This window comes from Azolla caroliniana, unplaced genomic scaffold (assembly GCF_043228905.1).
Source record: "Azolla caroliniana isolate FFs.n. ecotype wild unplaced genomic scaffold, voAzoCaro1.0.p SCAF_22, whole genome shotgun sequence".
NCBI lineage: Eukaryota > Viridiplantae > Streptophyta > Polypodiopsida > Salviniales > Salviniaceae > Azolla > Azolla caroliniana.
In genome coordinates this window covers 2,925,455-2,946,340 of record NW_028230457.1, presented here as the reverse complement: position 1 = coordinate 2,946,340, position 20,886 = coordinate 2,925,455, and the positions used below count along the sequence as shown (strand labels likewise).

Here is a 20,886-nt window from a genome sequence, read left to right as displayed (position 1 = left end):
TGGCAACATGTGTCCACGACCACATGCTTAGCCACATTCGAGACGCCAAGATGCCCAAAGAGGCATGGGCGAACTTAAAGAAAATGTTCGCCGCCAACACAACCGCCCGAAAGCTTCAACTCCGACAAGAGTTGAATAACATTCGACAAAAAGACATGTCCGTGTCGAACTACACCGCCAAGATCAAGAGCATTTGCGACTCACTTGGCTCCATCAACATAAATGTTTGTGTCCGTGTCGAACGCCTCACACTTGATCTTGAGGGGGTGTGTTGAGAGATCAAGCTCAACTTAGTTTAGTTAGTTAGTTAACCATGTAAGTTCGTAGTTACCTAGATAGAATCTAGTTAGAAGTGTTGACTATAACGCCTAAAATAGGACCTTGTACTTAAGTGGGATATTCTAGATCCTCCATCCCTAAGTACATTTAATATAGGACTTACACGGTTGTACCTATATTCTCCTCACACATGTGCACCCTTGCACATGAGATCTATATATACCTCATTGATGGTATTTTTGAATTTGATGATGATGATGATAATGCTAATTTAATATACTTACTCATCCCCCATCTTGTGTTGTTCATAAGTGTATCTCTCTCTCTCTCTCTCTCTCTCTCTCTCTCTCTCTCTCTCTCTCTCTCTCTCTCTCTCTCTCACACACACACACATATCACATAATCTTCAACTTATCAACTAATCACATAATTACGTACCAATTAATCATTGCTTAATTACTTACCTAATTTTTAACACAAATCTACTCCGGAGTTCAACATTGGCACAAATTACATCTGACATTCTCACCAACAATCAAATTTAAATGGATGGTCAACATCGTGACCCATGCCAACGGGGATTAGACAAAAGAAGTACTTGGTGCTAGCTCAGGAGGATATGTCGAACCATGTAGAAGGTCGGGCACTACGGAGGAAAACATGTTCTACAGTATGCCAATTCCTTTTGGAAGAAGTGTTCTACAGGTACAGGTGTGTAGGACAAGTGATTGCGGATCGGGGAGAACTTGACTCCAGGGAATTCTTCGCCAAACATGGAGTTCAGTTGACACTAACCACGACATACAATGCAGAAGCAAATGGGAAGATCAAACGAGGACATGGTCCAAGCGTAAAAGCACTTGCAAAAGCGTGTGATGGAAAGGTGAAGACTTGGTCATAGATGCTTCCATATGCACTATGGGCGGATCGCACAATGCATAGTTCCATAACCTGATATATGCCAACGGAACTTATGATCGGACAAGCTCCAGTAAGGCCTACGGAAACCGCAAATGCGACATGGACAGTGCTACCGTGGAAGGAAGAGATGAGCTGGGAAGAACTATTAGCGATCTGGATACAACAGCTAGAAGGAAGACCGGAAGACATAGCGGAAGCGGTGCACCGACAACAAGAAGCACAATTTCGGAACAAACGTTGATTCGATAAAAAAGCACCGACTACGACCACGGAAGATTGAAGAAGGAGATTGTGTGATAGTCTATGACAGTTGTTTTGTTCATCAACACACAACGATACGGAAATTCACTTGAAGGTGGTTCGGACCATATGAAGTTCGAAAGGTATTCAACAACGGAACTTACCGACTAAGTGAGCTAGATGGAACAATACTTCGATTGCCTATAGTGGGGAAGCGGGTGAAGATTTTCAAGAAGCAAAGTGATGACGAACCCTAAGTAATCTTAGACAAAACCGACACAGAGGAGCAATCGGACAAGGATCACGGAAGAGAGGAAAGCGAAGAAAGTGGGCCGAAATTAATAGTCGACATAGTGGGAGAATCGAATAGTGCAACGGATGAAGAAGGATAACAAGTACCCGCAATTTCGGTACATACCAGAGGATGTGCAGGTTCGGACGGGGTGAATGTTATAGTATACTTCGTATAATACGTGAAATATATACAGAGTACTTGATTAACTAAGTTTAAAGAAATAGGAGAAAATACTAAAATAATTATTTTACATGCATAGGGTAAGATTTGAACCCTTTACCTCTCTGTTAACGATTTCAAGCGTTATCATTGTACTAGCACATTATGAGTATTAAAGGTACACTAAACTTTATCCCATGTTAATATTCTAGATAAGCATGATAGAAAAAGTTATCCATGCATACACACTCGAGTTAAATGAAAAAGTATGATAGAAAAGTTAATCATGCACATGTAGTGTGCATGAACACTTTAGTTAAAGGAAAAGCATGATGGGAAAAGTTAATCATGGACATGTAGTGTGCATGAACACTAGAGTTAGAAAAAGGCATGATGCTTGCATGTGGTAAACTTAGACTCTCCCATCACTATATAAGGATGGGGGAGCAAATTGTAAAGGGGTTGTTGAAAATTTTGGGTGAATATTATACTCTAAACATTGATTAATATAATACTTGTGGGAATTCATGTGTATTCGATCTCTCTTCCAGTCTATTCCAATAAAACTAAAAAACTATACTTGTGGGATTCACAAGTTTCTATATCTCTTCCTTACAATTAACACATATTCTCATTTAGCCTTAAAACTCTCCTCTTCCTAGTCCATAACCTCAGCGGTTTCCACCCGACTCACGCAACGATTCGGCGTTGAAAAGGCCGACATCGTAAAAGGAAGGCTCGATGTAAGGTTAAACATGTGCATGTATGATGAGCGCTCAAACATTTATAAATATAAAAATAAGATTAAAAGCATCGTAACATTTGAGTGCATACAAAGGGGTGCAAGAAAGGTATGAACCTTGGACCTCCAAGATAGGAGGCAAATTAACTTACCACTAAAGCTACTACTAAGTGCTTTAGATTTTGTACATTTTCTTTGTATATTCAGTATTCCATAGGAAACAAACATATTTTAGCCCATGGTTTTTGCATGGACAGACCTATAAAAGCCTCTAGTTGGGCTTGTGTAATGGGGGAGGCAACCTATGTATTGATGAAAGAAACATTTAGTAAAAGATCTAGTTATCTTATTAGTGATGTACCTTGTCTCTCAAAATTGAAGTCAAGGGTTCAATCTCAATCTCTCTCTTTCTCTCTCTCTCTCCATCCATCTATCTATCTTAAATACTTTCTTTCTTACGCTAGTGCAAACTTCAAATCCTTCTTGTCTAGGACCCCGGTGCTCTCGCTTCATTTCACGAATACACAAGGATTTCCTCAACAACGGATGGAGTTTTGGATGCAGTAGTTGGCCACGAAATTTATAGCTTTCTGGACGGATTTAGTGGCTATAATCAAGTTCGGACGCACTCTCTCCATCCATCTATCTATCTTAAATACTTTCTCTCTTACGCTAGTCCAAACTTCAAATCCTTCTTGTCTAGGACCCCGGTGCTCTCGCTTCATTTCACGAATACACAAGGATTTCCTCAACAACGGATGGAGTTTTGGATGCAGTAGTCGGCCACGAAATTTATAGCTTTCTGGACGGATTTAGTGGCTATAATCAAGTTTGGACGCACTCTCTCCATCCATCTATCTATCTTAAATACTTTCTCTCTTACGCTAGTCCAAACTTCAAATCCTTCTTGTCTAGGACCCCGGTGCTCTCGCTTCATTTCACGAATACACAAGGATTTCCTCAACAACGGATGGAGTTTTGGATGCAGTAGTCGGCCACGAAATTTATAGCTTTCTGGACGGATTTAGTGGCTATAATCAAGTTCGGACGCACTCAGAGGATCAGGAAAAGACAACATTTGTCACTGAATGGGGAGTATTCGTAGCAGGCGTCATGATGTTCGATTTAAAAACAGCTCCGGCAATGTTTCATCGGGTGATACATGAAATTTTTATTGATTATATACTTGAATTTATGCAGGTATTCCTAGATGATTTTGCAGTCTATAGCAGAAAAGCCGATCATCTAGAACATCTTTGACTCTGTCTGGAAAGGTGTCAACAAGGACGCTTGAGTCTCAATCCTGTTAAATGTGCATTCGGGGTAACGAGTGGTACGTACCTCAGCCATATTGTCAGTTGAGAAGGCATTGCAGTCGATCCCGACAAAGTAAGAGCAATTATGGAAGCACCGGCGCCGGCTAATGCCAAAGCTCTGAGAAGATTTTTGGGCCAAATAAGATGGCATAGCCGAATGATTCGGTATTTAGCCAATGTGGCAACACCCTTACATGCGGCAGTGCATAAATTACATTTTCAATGGAAAACAATCGAGCAAGATGTGTACAACTGTCTTAAGAAGATGCTCACTTGTTGGGAATTCGGTCCCTCCGGATGGGATCCAGATGAATATCGGACAAGCCGGATCGGATGAGCCGAAGGAAGGAACCGAACAATATGGGATCCGAAAGATATCCGAAAACCGGATCGGATGGATCTGGTTGGTATCCGGCCAGACATTAGTATATGTATATGTTCAAACGTCATCGTTGAGGTCATATTTGTAAATAGTCCCAAAGTTATATAAGTATAAATATAACCAGTGTGGCTTTTGTTTGTATCGGTCGGAGAAGAGCGAAAGCGCTGCTCTGGTTGTCAGTTACGAAAGGACGAACCTTGAGAATGTTGTTTGATTGCTCCGAAGTAACAAAAGATGGAAATATGCCGATTCCTGTATCCGACCGACTTCGCTAATGGTTGCAAACCAAAGGTCTGCAAGGCTACCTCAGGATCGTAGATGTCGAGCCCCATCCCCAAGCTTCGGGAATCGTTGATCACGAATAAACAGGTACATCGATAGGATCTGCAAGGCTATCATCAAACACGTGAAGGGTTTGATGGCATGGATCCTCTCAAACCTGAGGTGCTAAAGTCATACTTCGGAGATCATTCACCATCAGCGAAAGCATATAAAACTCAGGGCGGCGATGACTAATTATTTCGAGAAGTCGCTAAGTTTTTGTTGGAAGTGGCATTCGTAAGTCCCCGGTTTTACTATATGCCCAAGCAACGGGCAGGATTCATCATCGCCACGTATGTATGAAGGGGAGACGATCGAATTGGGCGAAAGACCCCAACAATAGAGCAGGGGCAGCCACCACAACCACGGCCGACACCAATGGCCCGGAGAGAAGTACCACGAGAAGAGTGGCAAGAACCCGAGCCAACACCAACTAACAACCAATAATCCGAATCAAATCGACACCCGAGTGAGGTGCTTGGTTTACCTGAGTTACCACCGGCAGCACATGAGCTAGCGGCAATTTTTGCATTTCAGCATGTCTTATGAACTTGTGGAATGGCTTGCTCATCGATTACAATACAATACGCGTCCGACATACTGGCTTAGGAACATAAAGATTGCATAATGATTCAAAAGCCCATGTTCGGCGTAGTCCAGAGTCAAATGAACAATAGGAATTAGACGGAATCGGCCGACAATGAAGTGCTAAAAACAAGGGTGAAGCAATTCAGATGCCGCCACTTCACACGGTCTTAGTCGAAGTGCATAGAGAATACACCAGAACAAAACTGGCAGCAAAAGACATGGAAGAGGCATGCAGAAGGGCCACGGCAGCAGCGGGCGGGCCGATTACGTGAACAATATTCAAACGCTGAGAAGGACAACGTCGAAAGCCGAAGACTGCATGCAGCATTGTGACTTCGCGCGCATTCCACAAGCAATTGACCCGAGGGCCGAGGACACACACCAGGACGCAACGCGACAAACGCAGGAGCAGGGCGCGCCTAGCACCGACACCAGGACTGAGGAGGAGCCCATTTTGTTGGACATCCTCAATGAGGATGAAAGTGACGATGTCGTCGATGATGAACCTAAAGAAAACCAGGAGTGAAGAAGCACTGTCCCACGAGCATGCCAAGTGTTAGCCGGTCATAGTCGGACAAATGTGAAAGGAAGTCAGAAGGAGTAGAACAAGTATGAAAGTGTCGGAGTCGGATCCAAGGGTCGGATCGATGAGTTAGAAATTAGTAATTTTGCCAAGTAGAAAAATATATTAGAATTAGTTAGGACAGTTTTGTAATAGTTCTTGTTGAACAAGGGCAAGTGTAATCTTGAAAAGATACTCTCGGTTCACCTATAAAAGAAGGACCGAAAGCATTGTAAGTCTATCGTTCTATTTCGGAATTAATATAAATTAGTGGTTAGAGTATCTCTATGTCGACAATATCTCTGTTCATTACTGTTTTCAGTGTCGATCTCTGATTATCTGTGCTTACTAAGTAATTATATTAAGACTAGTAGTCGATCACGGTTACTTAGTACAATTTGTAATTACCCACTAGTTTGTCTATTCATTTCCTACCACAATTCTCTTGATAGAACGTTCGACCTATTGTGCGTGCCGGTTACAACTATCGGTTATCGGTAGATCAACAAGTCTCTTCGTAATCGATCCCGTGGATCTGTGCATTCCCTTTGGCAACAAACCGAGCTTTATACCTATTGACGATGTCTTCGGCATTGTGCTTCACCTTGTATATCCATCGGCATCCGATTGCCTGTTGATGGGGGTGAAGAGGGGATGAGATCCCATGTCGTGTTTCGGGAGAGGGCTTGCATCTCCTCATTCAAACTCATGTAACTTCGTGTCTCAAGCTCAAATTTTCGAGCTGAAAACTTTGTCACAATCCTTATTTAATTCCAAGTAATTCTAGATATTAGATAATTGAATGAATTCTTAAAAGATAAAGACATCCAATAAATATTCAGATTAGATACAACGAGATTAACTCGACTTTGTTACATAGAGTGGGTTTAAAGGAAGATTGATAAATGGATAGCAATGTAAGATTTGATGAAGCTTTAGGAAAACATCCTTGAGTTTCGTTGTAACGTCCCATTATATGACAGTCACATCGCCTCTTTTGTTGTTGTTGGTTGTACATGCCCTCTTCATTAGCAATCCTAAGTTCATTTATCATTTAGTGTGCAAATAAAAAAAGCAATTTTCGTTTTTAGTATGCACGTCTCGTTTTCACTTTGCATGCACCTTTATTTCTCAAGCGCTTGGTATGAGCAAAATGTTAATTTCTATGTCCATCACTTTAACATACACTTGATCTCTCGTAGTCTAGACAAGACTAAAACCCTTGACCTTTACACCTTTACGTTCGTAGAATAAGCTCTTAACAATTAAGCTATCTCTTTACATTTTTTCAATTTCTTGTTTTCTTTCTATACGTCTACCCTATCCTTCAATCCTTTATATATACTGAGTCTAAATCTTTCCTCATGTGCACTCATCACGTTATGACAACGCTTCCACCGCGATCCAAAATTCGACCCCTTAACAATGAACTCTCATCTCCCTTTTCTAGGTTTTAAGAAGTCCATTTCCAAAATAATAGGTTTCTTTTGTAACATTTGACCTCAAGATCCTATTAACGCAAAACAATATCATCGCTCTTTTATTTTTACCATATACCTTGTTGCTTACTATAGATCACCTTTCTTCGTTCATCATCCATTACGAGATGCGAATATCTTACCTTACACTCTAAGTGTAAGCTCTTGACAATCGAGTTAAGTATTTTTATTGTTTGTAATTTTGTCTCATTCCTTGACCTTCTTTTCATACTTTTTGCCTTATCCTTCAATCTTTTAAGTTTTATATACAATTTAACTTGTTTCCTCCCGTGCACTTCCCACATCATGACAATGGTTCAAGGATTCATCCATTGTTAGACTATCTATTTGAGAAGGATCGATTTGCATACCTTGTGTAGTGATTAAATGTCCAAGATAAGTATTCGCTTAGAGTTGCGTGTTGAAATTTTGTTGGATGCCTTTCATTTCCCAACAATTTTGACTAGTTAGATGTAAAAGTTAGGGGCTTTTTATGATTTTTCTTTGATGTACGACCATAAGAAAATGAAATGTTAGGATCCATATCATGGACTATCCAATGATCAAAGTTAGGAAACCCATGTAGCACGCATGCAATAAATCACTTGTCACCATCAAGATCTAATTTTGGGAACTGGATCATAACACAAAGAACATAATCTTCAATAGAGAATTTCTGTTTCAACCACTTCGTTGAAACTCCAAACTTGATCAAGGTTCTATAAGAGGTCTACATGCCACCCAAACTACAGGAACTTACCAAGGATGCCTTGGCGGAAGAAGTCACAAACCAACACCATCAGCTTGCAAAGTCAGTTACCCCAATATTCATAAGATCAAAACTACCCTAATCAGATTGTTGGTAGGGCAAAGAGATACTTATAGGGAAAAGTAAGGTAAATACTAGAAACATTCAATCTATAAAAGTTGAACTTATTTATATTATATGGCAACTTACTTAGCTCAACCAATTAATTATAAAACCACCTTATTGAACCATTGCAACCTAATATGATCAAACTTATCAATTACAATGCAACCTAATGCAAACTACAGTAATCGATTTACCATGTAGCTTCTTACAATCTAACCAATCACTTGTGATGCAATTTATTAGAATCCAACAAATCATTTACAATGCAGCATAATACAATCTGACAAATCACTCATGATACAAGTGGATACTATCCAACAAACCAATCATGATGCAACCTGATATAACCAAAAGAACCAATTATGATGCAGCAGAATTCAATCCAACCAAAACACTACAGTGCAAACTCATGAGACTATCATGATATCTAATCTAAACAATAAGCAATGATGTAAAGTCAACATCTTATTCAGGCCCCTTTTATCCTTTTGAAAATTTCCAATCACAGATCTCTTCACCATTTTGTTTCCAAACTCATATTTGATTTGCAACTGGTGGCACATGGGTTATTGCTTATCATTTTAATATGCAACATTAAATTTTCAAAGTTCCAAAATTGTCTCCAACATCAAAAACCAGAATCTATACTTCATGACTTTCTAGAAATTGCATTAGAGATAGATGCCCAACCATGAGATAGAAAAACTCTTCCATAACACTGGTAGAATCTATACTACCATCTCATTTTTTGGAGATTTTGTTACAAAATGATCTTGGTATTCTTTGAAGTATGCATGTGGGAGGGGCTCTAGGTTGCTTACAATGTGTGCACATCCTAAGCATGGATAACTCCACGAGATAAAATAAAATAAGCGTGGAGGGAATTAGACAACCGAAGTAGAGGATATAATAACCTAGCCTTTGAAATTGCTTAGGCAATTGATGACAACATTGTACATAAGAGTTATAAGATCATTTGAAATCTAGATTCTCGACTTATTTGAGGGGATGCTTAGGTCCGGACCATGTTGAGCAATAATTTTCGATTGGTGGATCTCATTGACTGCGTGCACATGTACACCTTGATTTGCACGCAGGTACCTTTAATAAAGGTTCAACTCACCACCATTAGTTCGTCTTCATTGCTCCAGCGAAACATTCATATATAGATGGTCCAAGGAATTCAGCATTGTGATTCTGCGCGGACTGCCTTAACACTTTGAAGACCATAAACAATAATAAATAAATGCCCTAGATTAGATGTTGATGCTTTTACATGCGAACTTGAGACAATTCCCTCAAATTAGCAACTGAAATATACACTGACCAGCTCATAGATGTCGTTACCAATACAAACTGCTTTGGTAAGATATAAGACTATGTTAAGAAGTGAGATAGGAAGATGTAAAAAGGATCTTAAATTTCCTGTGCACAAACTTGCCTTACACAGCCCAAAAGGGCTTCCCATTCGAATAGGGTTTTTTGCTCTTGCTATCTTCGATTGAATGATTGGTTTCAACATCACTATCCTCTTCATCCTCATCTTCTCCATACTCAACTAGTTTAATCCCTATTATAACCAATAAAAATGAACGATGTATTACAGACCTTGTTTCTACACAGCCAACAAAATAGAGTTTCAATATAAAAAGGTTGGCAAACCTGATGCCTCTGGTTTGATATCACCCGCTGTTCGGGCAGAAATCGTCTTTGATGTTGATGAGTTACATGTGCTTGTATTTATGGGTGTAAATGATTGTGTGGGAGACCTCGGTCTTGGAGGTGGCGGTGGCATGCTACTAGGAGGTGCTGAAGGTACTGTTAGAGGTGGTGGCATGTCTTGTTGTTTATATAACCGTTGTTCTCTCATATCCATAGACACTGCCTGAAAAATTATAATCATGGTATGGGGCCAAATAAATAAAGGAGAAAACGACTTAATACCCCAGAGTTTTTTCTTTCCATTTGCCAAATACCTATGTTTCCAGTACTACCCTTACTGCCCTTGGGAAAAACATTCCCCTCTTCTCAAATATATGCCCTATTTGGGCAATTCCATGGTGAAAGCGTAAGAATCAGTAGACAGTTTAAGGTAGTCACACAAAACAGAATAAAGAGAGGGACAAAAAATAAGCAATTGATTAAGAAAGAAGGACAGATTCGATTGGAGAGAACTCTCAGATACTGACAGCTGACAATAGAAAATGACAAATTAACGTCCCTAAAAGACCATACTAGCCAATTTTTATCCAATAAAAGATTACAATGTTCATGTTAACTCTTCAATACAAGTGGCAAAAGAAAAATGTCTTTCTACTCTACCTTCCAATAACTAAATGGCTTTCATCAAAAGCCAACAAACAAATGTAGTGCCTCATCATTGTAATTGAAATTGCTGCAATCTAAATCTATCCGTCATGGGGGGATCCAATATGCTAAGGTTGGTGGGACAAAGAGGGCATCTACTCATATAGATGCCACACCAAAATATTTACAGAAATCTTCAGAAGGCCTTTTGTGATTCAGATGAAAAGGTAAGTATTTAGAGGGAAAGATAGACAAGGATTCATAGAAAAGATAGGAGAGGAAAAGATGGGCAAGGATTGGCATTGTTGATGTGGCAACTGGCATGAAGTGAGGCCACTAACATAAAGTATCCCCTTTTTCTCTATTTTGTGGGTGACGAAGAGCATTTGGGTAAATGAAACCTCACGGGAGAAAATGGAGAAAAAATTGGAGATATCTCAGGATTTCTCCCATAAAATAATGAGAAACACAAATCCCAACAGAAAACCATGTTACAGTAGGATGCTCCATCAAATATTGATATTAGTGTGGTAACATACAAAGCCAGTCAACATTTGTTAGCTAGGTCTATATAGTAAAAATAAAATATTTGATAAAAAATGATGAAAGAAATAACAAATGATACACGTTGATTTATTGAAACAAAACTTCAGGAAGTAACTTTTCCGATCAAATACAACAGTCGCCAGCTTCTGGAAAGATAGAAACACATACATAATTAGGGCCATTGTGTTTTTCCCGAGTTTTTCTTTCTGATGTCCACACTAGTACACATAGTAGAGTTGTTTTTCCCTGAATGATTGACCTCTCCATGATCAAGAGGCTGCCTACGTAGAAGGATCTCCACTGCAAGCTTAATTCATCAATCAGCTGACGTAATTCCTTAAGATTCTGATTTCAGGGCTTAGATTTATATAGAGCAAAACTAAATGCAACCCAACCTTGGATGGTATATACTAACAAAAAGTACATCACAACAAATCAAAAGGTTCTAATTCTTACAATTAGAAAGCTTGAATGTTGTAACCATTATCACTTTGTCCCAAATGAATGTAACTGAAAGAATCATTAGTCGTAAGAATCTTTCTTACAATCTTAGGCTTTCACAGCATACATAGAGACTGCATACTTGAACGGCAGGTTCAGATTACTCAGTAAATCAAGTTTGGATGGATCACCATTACAATGGAAAGGCAGTCAGATTCGAAAACCCAATGTGTATATTCTTTAAAAGGCTACTCGTGGCTTACAAATTCAATATGCATAAAAGGATATGCGAGATAAAATAATAATAATAAGACAATAAAGTGGTCTATGAGATCCAATAAAGTTACATGATTCTATACTTCTGTGAAACGCTATTGAAGTAGAACAGATAGCTAACCAAAGCTTTTACCTTATGGAGGGTATGACTCCACGAGGGGATTGGTGGTCATTCTCCCAAAATGTCCATCAATCTAGGTAGCATAGTATCTGCTCACTTAACACAAATGTGAGTCCAGATTCTCTGGATCCATTAGTATCTGCATCTGAATCACCCCTACTGGGCACGTTATATTCTGATATCTACAGGCATAAGAGGGAAGAATTTTGTAAGCTACGTCTAGGTATGGCTTTTCTACAGAGGTTAGATCTTCACACTTGACAACACACATGACAAGCATGGTAATTTAAGTGCTTACATCCTTATTAATTACATACCACACTAGTGCATGATTTTGATATTAGACTATATTTATTCCATCGGTATCACGTTATTTCTTAGGAAGTTTCCCTGCACTAGAAAAATGGCTGGCCCTATTGGCATCAACCAATGTCTTGGGGATTTCCCCTCTCGTAGACAGGTGTCTCTCCACAGTCTACAAGATGAATCTGTTTTAATTGATCAGCATTTTTAGACATTTTTTAAACTAAAGTTATGAAATGGGTGAAATACAATTTGGTTTCGGCATCTAGTAAACAAATGTTATCAAAACAGTTAATGTTAATACCGGTAGAATTTCAAATCCAGAAGAAGTATATGTCTGTAGCAGAACGTTACCTGAACAATTGAAGGTTCTTTTCTCACAGCTGGCAACTCTTGAAACTTACGACGCTGCTTTTCTTGCTTCTCCTGCTTCTCCAATTGACATGTCATGATACTTGTCAAGGGTCTGGTGTATGTTTCAGATTGCAGAGGCAGAGATGAGGGTTGAACGGAAGATTGATTCACTGGCGGTCGTTGCAAAGCAAGGGCGACTTGTTGCAAAGGAGAGGCTTGAGGGTACAATCCAGTATATGCACTATAACCTACTCCAGAGGCCTGAGGATATATTCCATAACTTTGCTGTGGATAAATTTGAACAGGTCCTGTTGTATACGGTGGTGTTGACATGGCTGTATATGGTAATGGGGTAACTGTAAAAGCCTCAATATCTGGCTTTGGTTGTTGACCTACAGGCAATGTATCCGATCCAACCAAAGTTCTTTCTCCGTCAGCCAAAAGTTGTCTTGGTGGAGGCACAGCACTGTAGTTTTTGATAGATCCTAACCTGTATTTTAATGGCCGAAGTGCATGTTAATTCAGATACATCCCATATATGCTACATGGTATGTCCTTTTAAACATTTAGGTAAAAAATCCAAAATACCATTGACGTTTCCTTTATTTCCTCAAATGCACCTCATTTGGGTTTGATCCAAAGAGATGGCGGGGAAATAGAGACTAGGGGCACATGGGAAAATAAAGAAAAATGGGGGTATTCCAGAGTTTTTCTAAAGATATATTGTTGCATTCACCTATTAACACTTGTATCTATAGTAGGCAAAATTGGAATAGCTAAAGCACTTGATGATGGCACGATCGGGATGGTCGGTACACTTCCTTGCTCTAGGTTACCTCCAACTTGAAGAGATGGCTGCAAATTGCAAGACATGAGAGGTGGAAAGTAAGGAGGCCTGGAAAAAAAATGCAGATGGCCTTAGACCAGCTTCGGCAATCGAAGCAATACTGAAAGATGCACATATGTAGAGTTATAAACTAATAATAAATTGGCAGTATACAAGGTTTCTACAAACCATGTTCAAGCCAAGCCTAAGAGTTTATGTACAGTTAAAGTTTTGATAAGCTATCATTACCTAGATCCAATGAACTCGGAACGAATTGTTTCAAGCAGATGCACAGCCAGACCACGAGCATCGTCTAGACACTTGGCATTGTCAGCTGAAATGAGAAGGTGCAGAGGCTGAGGAATATCTGCATAATCAAAACATAACATACCATACAAGATCTCAATAAATAGCCATTTCTGTGGATGAATAGGTTGAACCGTGGAATATCATAACAGAATGGAATAGCATTTATACCTTCATTTGAAAGAGTTTCACAACTACCTCCTTTTACAAGAACCAATGCTCCTGTTTCATTCATGATGTGATTTATAAACTGATCCTGCAGGTATACAGAAGCCAACCCCAGGCCAGCACACAAACAAAAAAACAATTTCTCCCAAAACATGTGGAGATGTCAGGCGAAGTCATAAAGATATTAAAATTTACAGGACAAAGATAAAGCAGAACAATCTCATTACAAGTAACAATCCTCATGCAAATTCAGAAGATCCAACCAGGTTTTAGAACATTCATCTTCACATGTATATATCAGCTTGAAAAATGCTAAACGTACATTAGGTCCACGTATTCGATTGACAAGATCAAGATGTGAACCAGCTTCAAAATCCACAAAGACAACTGTGGTTAATGACGAAGCCTGTTGAAAGAAACGAATTTTAGATGAAGATGGAATACATGTAAAAAGAAAGGAACAGGTCCATAACTCACCCCTGATGTTTGGCGACCCTGCTTCAACATTTCTTCCACTAAGGCAGCAGCCTGATCAACAGCTCTGATTCTGTCAGCTGTATCTTTAAGCTGCAAAAGAATGAGCATTTCAATGAATAGCAAAATGCTAAAACTTGGAAAGTCTAATAAAAATATCGGGAAAGTAACCTCTGAAATACCCCTACATTTTTCTTAGTTCCCAATGGCCTCTAAGTTTTTGGTATTTCCTCAAATGCCCTTAGTTAACCACTGAAAGAGAAATTAATTGCCATATTTGAGCAGTTATATGTCAACTCATCATCATCTATTCAAATATATGTGTTATTTGAGCAATTATATAATCAATTCGTCCTCTTTCTCTCATTTGGTGGAGTATGGGCATTTAGGAAAATAGAAAAAATGCAGGGGCATTTGAAGAAATAAGGAAAAACTGAGGGATGCTTCAGAGTTTTCCATAAAATAATTATAGATGTTACATGAACGCCTGCTGATATGTGCAAATACAAAGGCTTCTCCTGGTCAGCAATTCCATTAGGAGGCTTGTACTTCCCTCTACAAAAGTTCAACGAAACACAACATCGTTGTCAGCAAGCAAGGTATATCAGCTGTGCCAAGTCCGTGAACAAACAAAGGGCTGCATGACATGGGAAAGAAGTTCTTATAACCACCTTGTTATGACAACTGCACCAGTTTTTGATTGGATCTGGAGGAACTAATATGTTAGCTAATCCTGTTAAAACAAAACATTGCCAAAATAGTAAGCTCAGCAAATGAAGAATAGTGCACCTCTTCTTGTGTTTGGCGTTTAGTGAGTTTGGATCGTACACTAGGTTCTGCATCATTAATAACAATTTCCCTTGCAATGAGTTCATCCTGTATCTTAGTTTGAGGCAACAGACCTTTAGTAGCCAAATCCTAGAATGGTAAATGAAGCAAAATGAGCTCTCTAAACAATTGATAATAGATGGATGTATTAATAGAGCTCCATTAAAACTGGGTATCACTATGCATGGAATAGTAAATAGTAAATCTGCAACGCTTAATAGTACATTGCTACGTCTTCCAAAGATTAAAAAAGTGGCCCTCATGAGACCTGGTTTATCTTTTGAACGATTGCCACAGCATTTTGTTGCACATTCGGTACAATTGAAGGAATTTGTACAGATGTTGTGGAGGACACCGTCGAATATACACCAACAAGTGGGAAAACTCCTGGAAGTGCAATCCCTGGCAGAGAAGGTAACAAATTTGTAGTTGATGCTGCTGCCGACAAAACAAACTCAGCAGGCTGATCCCATTTCCGCTTCTTCCTGAAAATTTCACCATAATTACAGACCTCTTTATTCTCTATTCATAGTAAGGGAAAAATTCTCAAAATACCCCTGAGTTTTTCATTATTCCAATACCAATAACTTTACATTCCACAAATACCCCTAGCTTTTCATTCCACTGGGGTCTTCATTATTTCCCTGAATTCCCTTGATCACCCCCTCAAGCAACTTTATGGACAAGTCATCCCCTTTTTCACAGTCTCTCTCTTATAGTAATCCCAAGGGCATTTCACAGTCTCTCTTATAGTAATCCAAAACACTCAATATACTTACAAGTTTCTTTATTTTCCATTAATCCAATATGTTCTAGCCTAAACTTAAGTTGCATCGTATGTAGACTAAAAATGTGAAATTTCCAAAGGCTTATGAGTTTCTTTATTCTTCATTGCTTCAATATATCTAATCTAAAAACTTAGCTCTCATTGTATGTGAACTAAAAATGTGAATTCCAACCACTTATATGTTGCTTTATTCTCAATTTCTGTTATTATCAAAATGTGTCATAACCTTAATTATTTACATATCATGGTATGTAAACCCTAAATCTGGAATTTCCAAACACTTACCAATTGCTTTATTCTCTACTTATAACGATCTAACATGTCCTAACCTTAAAACTAAAGTCCCATGGTATTTAGGCAAAAAAAAATTCCCAATCAATTACAAGTTGCTTTATTCACTATTTATATTAATCCAATATGTCCTAACTGACTACCATGTATGTCGAACTATAAACATAAATTGTAAAAATAAGAGATAAAAATAAAATTAGAATTTAGGTGACTTTCACACAAAGATCCCTAAATCTGCTTCCTAATAGACACCTGAGCCTTAAGTTATACCGCCTTCTTGTTTATACATCATACCGAAAAGACACCAACAGGAACTATAAATGCAAATTGTGAAAAATAAGAGATAATAATAAAAATAGCATTTAGGAGACTTTCATACAACGATCCTTAAATCTGCTTCCCAATAGACACCTAAGCCTTAAGGTATAGTGCCTTCTTATTTCTACTACATCATATCGAAAAAGACACCAACAGGTGTCAACTTCCTTGTTCAGGAACGATATAAATTTTGGAATGTAAAATTAAGTCTTAGTGAGTCTTAAGTCCTAAGGAGGTGTTTCTTTGTTTATGTAAGATTTCTCAAAATTTGAGAAATTTTAGCTAGACTGGTAGTTCAATCGACGTTTTACCAATACCTCTAAAAGTTCAACAAACCAGTTTCATATTCAACGTATATCCATGCATATATAAATAAACAATGCATCCATACAAGTATACATATGCATATTTGTATGTATGTGCATGCATAGTATAACATACACAAAGGTAACGCTAGAGTTACCTCCTTGCTCTACTGAGTGGTTGAAAATTTCCGCCATGGAAAAATCTATGATTACAGATTTTTGAGAATGATGCCAAAGAATTTATTTACAATCGTATCCTATATAATTGCATACATACAAAGATGAGCAAATATATGATTAAATCAAGAAATCTTGTCGACATTAAGCTGCATCCATGAATTATCAATGTATATATTTATGTGTGTAACTTTGCATGTATCCACATCAACTGATAGTACACACATGAACCAAAAGTAAAATTCCCATCTTTCTATAGTATGAGATTGAAAAACTCAGGCACGAAAACCTGTAGCATTACAGGTATTTCAAAAATTATGCCTAAAAAACTTTGACGAGCATATCCTATATGATCATACACACCAATAAATGAATTGTTCAAAGTACATTTTTGACAGAAAGCCCTCCCTTTTCTCATGAAAGACTTTCCTGTATGCTTATATCCAGATGAAACGAATAAAGATGCAAATGGTTCAACAAATCTTTTGACATAATTTAGTCCTTATAAAGTACTTTCATGTTGTGCGAATATACATACACATATAAACCAAAGAGATGTTTTTGATACGCATTAAATCATGTATGACGATGTACATAAAAGGTGAACCAGGATATGCATGGTTCAAGAAATAGTTTTGATATTAAGCTCCTCCTTATAAAATATGTTCATGGATTATTATACACATAAAACGTGAACCAATATATGAATAGTTCATCAATTTCGATAAAGAGCCCCCCCTATTCTAACCCTTAAAAAAAATGTGGCTTTTCCTGTATGACTGATTGCAAAGTTGAACCAAGGATATGAATAGTTGAAGTGATCATTGTGATATTAAGCTCCCTCTTTTCTATTCCTCATAAGACCATTTCATTTTGTATTATATACATACAATGACGATCCAAGATATAAATGGATCAAGAAATCTTACTGTTAATAAGCTCTCCCTTTTCTAATCCTGATAAAAAACCTTCAGCGTATGATTATTTACATGCAACGTGCTTAGGGACTTCCTATGCATGAGTCGATTCACAGATATTTATATATATGCATACATACATACAGAGATGAACCAAGACCTTAATGATTCCAGAAATCTTCCCCGTATTACACTCTACCTTCTCTAATCTCATAGGAAAATTCGGTATTTTTTATAAGCCTCATCTTTCTCCCATCTTTGCTTCCAGAAACGGTTGGTTGTGTATGGAATGCTAGATTACCATGACTAAATTAACCAACTTTTAACAAAGCGTTTACAGGCGCGCTGAAGGAAACGAAGAACGTACGCAATCATTTGAAACAACTCAGGAAAGCGAAGGGGAGGTGGCTTACCTTTGTCTAGTAGAGGTAGTAGAGGCGTTTGAATCTGTGTTTATCTGCACAGAAGCGGTAGCTTCCTCTGTCATGTCGCTGGAAAAGGGGGGGGGGGGGGGGGGGGGGGGAGTGAAGAAACGGGAACCAGGATATGTACGTGCAAAGGCGAACCGAAGCTCTGTGTGTCTGTCTCTGCCAAAAGGATATGGCGAAGCAGTGAAGATCAGAGAGAGAGAAAGGCAGACACAGGCACAGGCTACAGACACAGAGAGAGAGAGAGAGAGAGAGAGAGAGAATTGGCCAAAATACCCCTCGCATTTTCCGAATTGACAAATATAGCCCCACAATTTTTTTAAATTACTGAAATACCCCTCTAATTTCCAAAATTGCCAAAATGCCCCTCTCAAGCTTCCAAATTTTGCCCCCCCAAAGAAGTACCAAGGAAAAGAAGCCAACACTCCGTTTGCTTGGCGTGCCTGTGCACCCCAAGAACCCACCTGTCACTCACCTCTCCATGTCACGAGAGGCCGTAACAATCGGCAACATTTCTAAACTAAATCGTGAAACCGCAGCTTGACGGTTTAAACGGTTCGGTTCAAGTTCAGGTTTTTGTATAATGGTTGGGTTTGTGGGTTTACCAGTCCGGTTCAATTCGAGCCTTTTGATACTACGGTTCAATCAATTTAAAAATAATAATATTTGAAATATTGAAAATTTTAGAATTTTTAAAATTAAAATGTGAAATTCTGAATTTTGAACTAACTTGGAAACCAAAATCAAACCACGGTTTTAACGGTTTAAAGGTTTGAAAGTCTCCAACATTTGATTTGAGCTTGAATTTTTTGTAATGTTTTGGTTAAAAAGGTTTTGTGGTTTGGTTCAGTTCAGTTTAAGTTTCAATTTTTTTAAACGGTTCGAGTTTGAGACTCTTGAATCGAACCATTGCTAATTGTTAAGAGGATGATAAGCACAGCCTGTTTTGGTCTCACCTTGTGTCATAGAAACATTTCCCTCATCATTTTCCTCTAACAAATCATCTAAAATCCCCCAGCATTATACACCGGTTGATGTTCTTGGAACCTTGTCGAATTCTGAGGACCCCTTGTGTCACATGAATTCCCAATATCCCCATTGTTGTATCCCTCGTTTGCGTTCAATGATAGTTCTATCTATCCATTCTTTCATCTCTAGGAGTAATGTGTAATGTCGGCCCTTCGGTTCCAACTCATCCCCACTTGCAAACCATGTTACTACTACTACTTGAATTTCAAGATTTCCAAAATACCCCTCGTTTTCTTGAGATTTCACAAAATACTCTTTCCGTATTGAGGTTGTAATCCTAATGGTAAGCCACCTTCTTAAAAACGAATGCTACATAATTTGAGTTTTAGTGCATTTTCTAGACACTACTATGGAATATAGGGGTTGAGTGCACCACTTTCTTACTAAGTCACCTCCCCCAAGCAACCTTACCTATGCAACTAGACCCATCTTGGGTATTATTTATCTCTTGCTCGATCTTTCATCAAAGATGTGAAGGAGCTCACAGACCAAGCAATCTCACAAATGAGGTAGTAAATTTTCACTTCATTTCTCCACGTATAAAAAGTTTGTGTTGCTCTAGTATCATACTAAAGAACCTAGATCCCTTCATGTAAAACTTGTGCTTATTTTTTCATGATTCTCTAATGATCTTTTTCCTTCCCAATTGGAGCTCTCGTTCTCGAACCAAAATCAATGAAATGGCCATAAAAATTAAGTTGTTTTATTCTAATTGATATTGTATATTGTGGGGCACGTGGATTAATTTGCTCTCAAATACCTCATTGGGATTCTTGTCACACCATGGCATATAAGTCTTATATGACACAAGTATTAAAACTCGAGAACATATAAATATGACCAACATTGCACCCGATAAATATTCTATAATTCCAATATATCGTGTTATGTTATTGTAAGAATTGCTTGAACATTTGCAAGCACATATGCACGTCATGTTGGATTTTGTACATGGAGCACACATTTTTTGAAGATGTTAAATAATTTATACTACATGTAGCAAACATTTGATTAAAGTATTTATTGTGTTACAATGTCAATCTAAATCCAATCATTATTTTCCTATTTGCGGTGTCGTATGTGTGCATTTGCAAAATATAGTTTTCTTGACATCATGAATGAAATTGTAAGTAATATAATGCGAGGCTATCATCAAAAGAATGATAAAGATCTCACTTGATTGTAAGAATAGACTATGTATTTCCTTTTCATGTATTCTTGAGATGAACCCTCAAAGGCATTTCAAAATTTGAAAGAACAAAAGACATTCCTTATACATATTTTAAGCAAAACTAATAATAGATGCAATTTCCGATTAAGCTAATTTGGCACACATTAATAACTACACTAAGAGCTCAATATGAGCGGATTGATGGTACTAACGATGCTGCAAAACTAATGAGGCTGAATTTTCGAAAGCGATGGTGTACTACACCGATGGCCGCATCAAATGGAATGGATATAATATGGAAGTATGAAGTACCCAAATGGTTGTTCCCCCCTCCCATTAGATGAACGAGGGGCATG

At 38.2% G+C, this 20,886-nt stretch overlaps 1 protein-coding gene across 1 annotated transcript; it reads right to left on the bottom strand.

Moving 5' to 3' along the window:
• Positions 1-9,381: 9,381 nt before the first annotated feature.
• Positions 9,382-18,546, bottom strand: RIK (RS2-interacting KH protein). The gene is made up of 13 exons (XM_087336946.1): positions 18,316-18,546; positions 15,376-15,592; positions 15,069-15,197; positions 14,951-14,985; positions 14,759-14,834; positions 14,283-14,372; positions 14,128-14,211; positions 13,809-13,893; positions 13,581-13,698; positions 13,242-13,400; positions 12,506-12,995; positions 9,820-10,042; positions 9,382-9,727 (listed from the first exon to the last, which is right to left on the bottom strand). Exons 1-13 carry the CDS (start codon positions 18,387-18,389, stop codon positions 9,600-9,602), a joined length of 1,908 nt encoding a protein of 635 aa, XP_087193072.1. The 5' UTR covers positions 18,390-18,546; the 3' UTR covers positions 9,382-9,599.
• Positions 18,547-20,886: the final 2,340 nt, after the last annotated feature.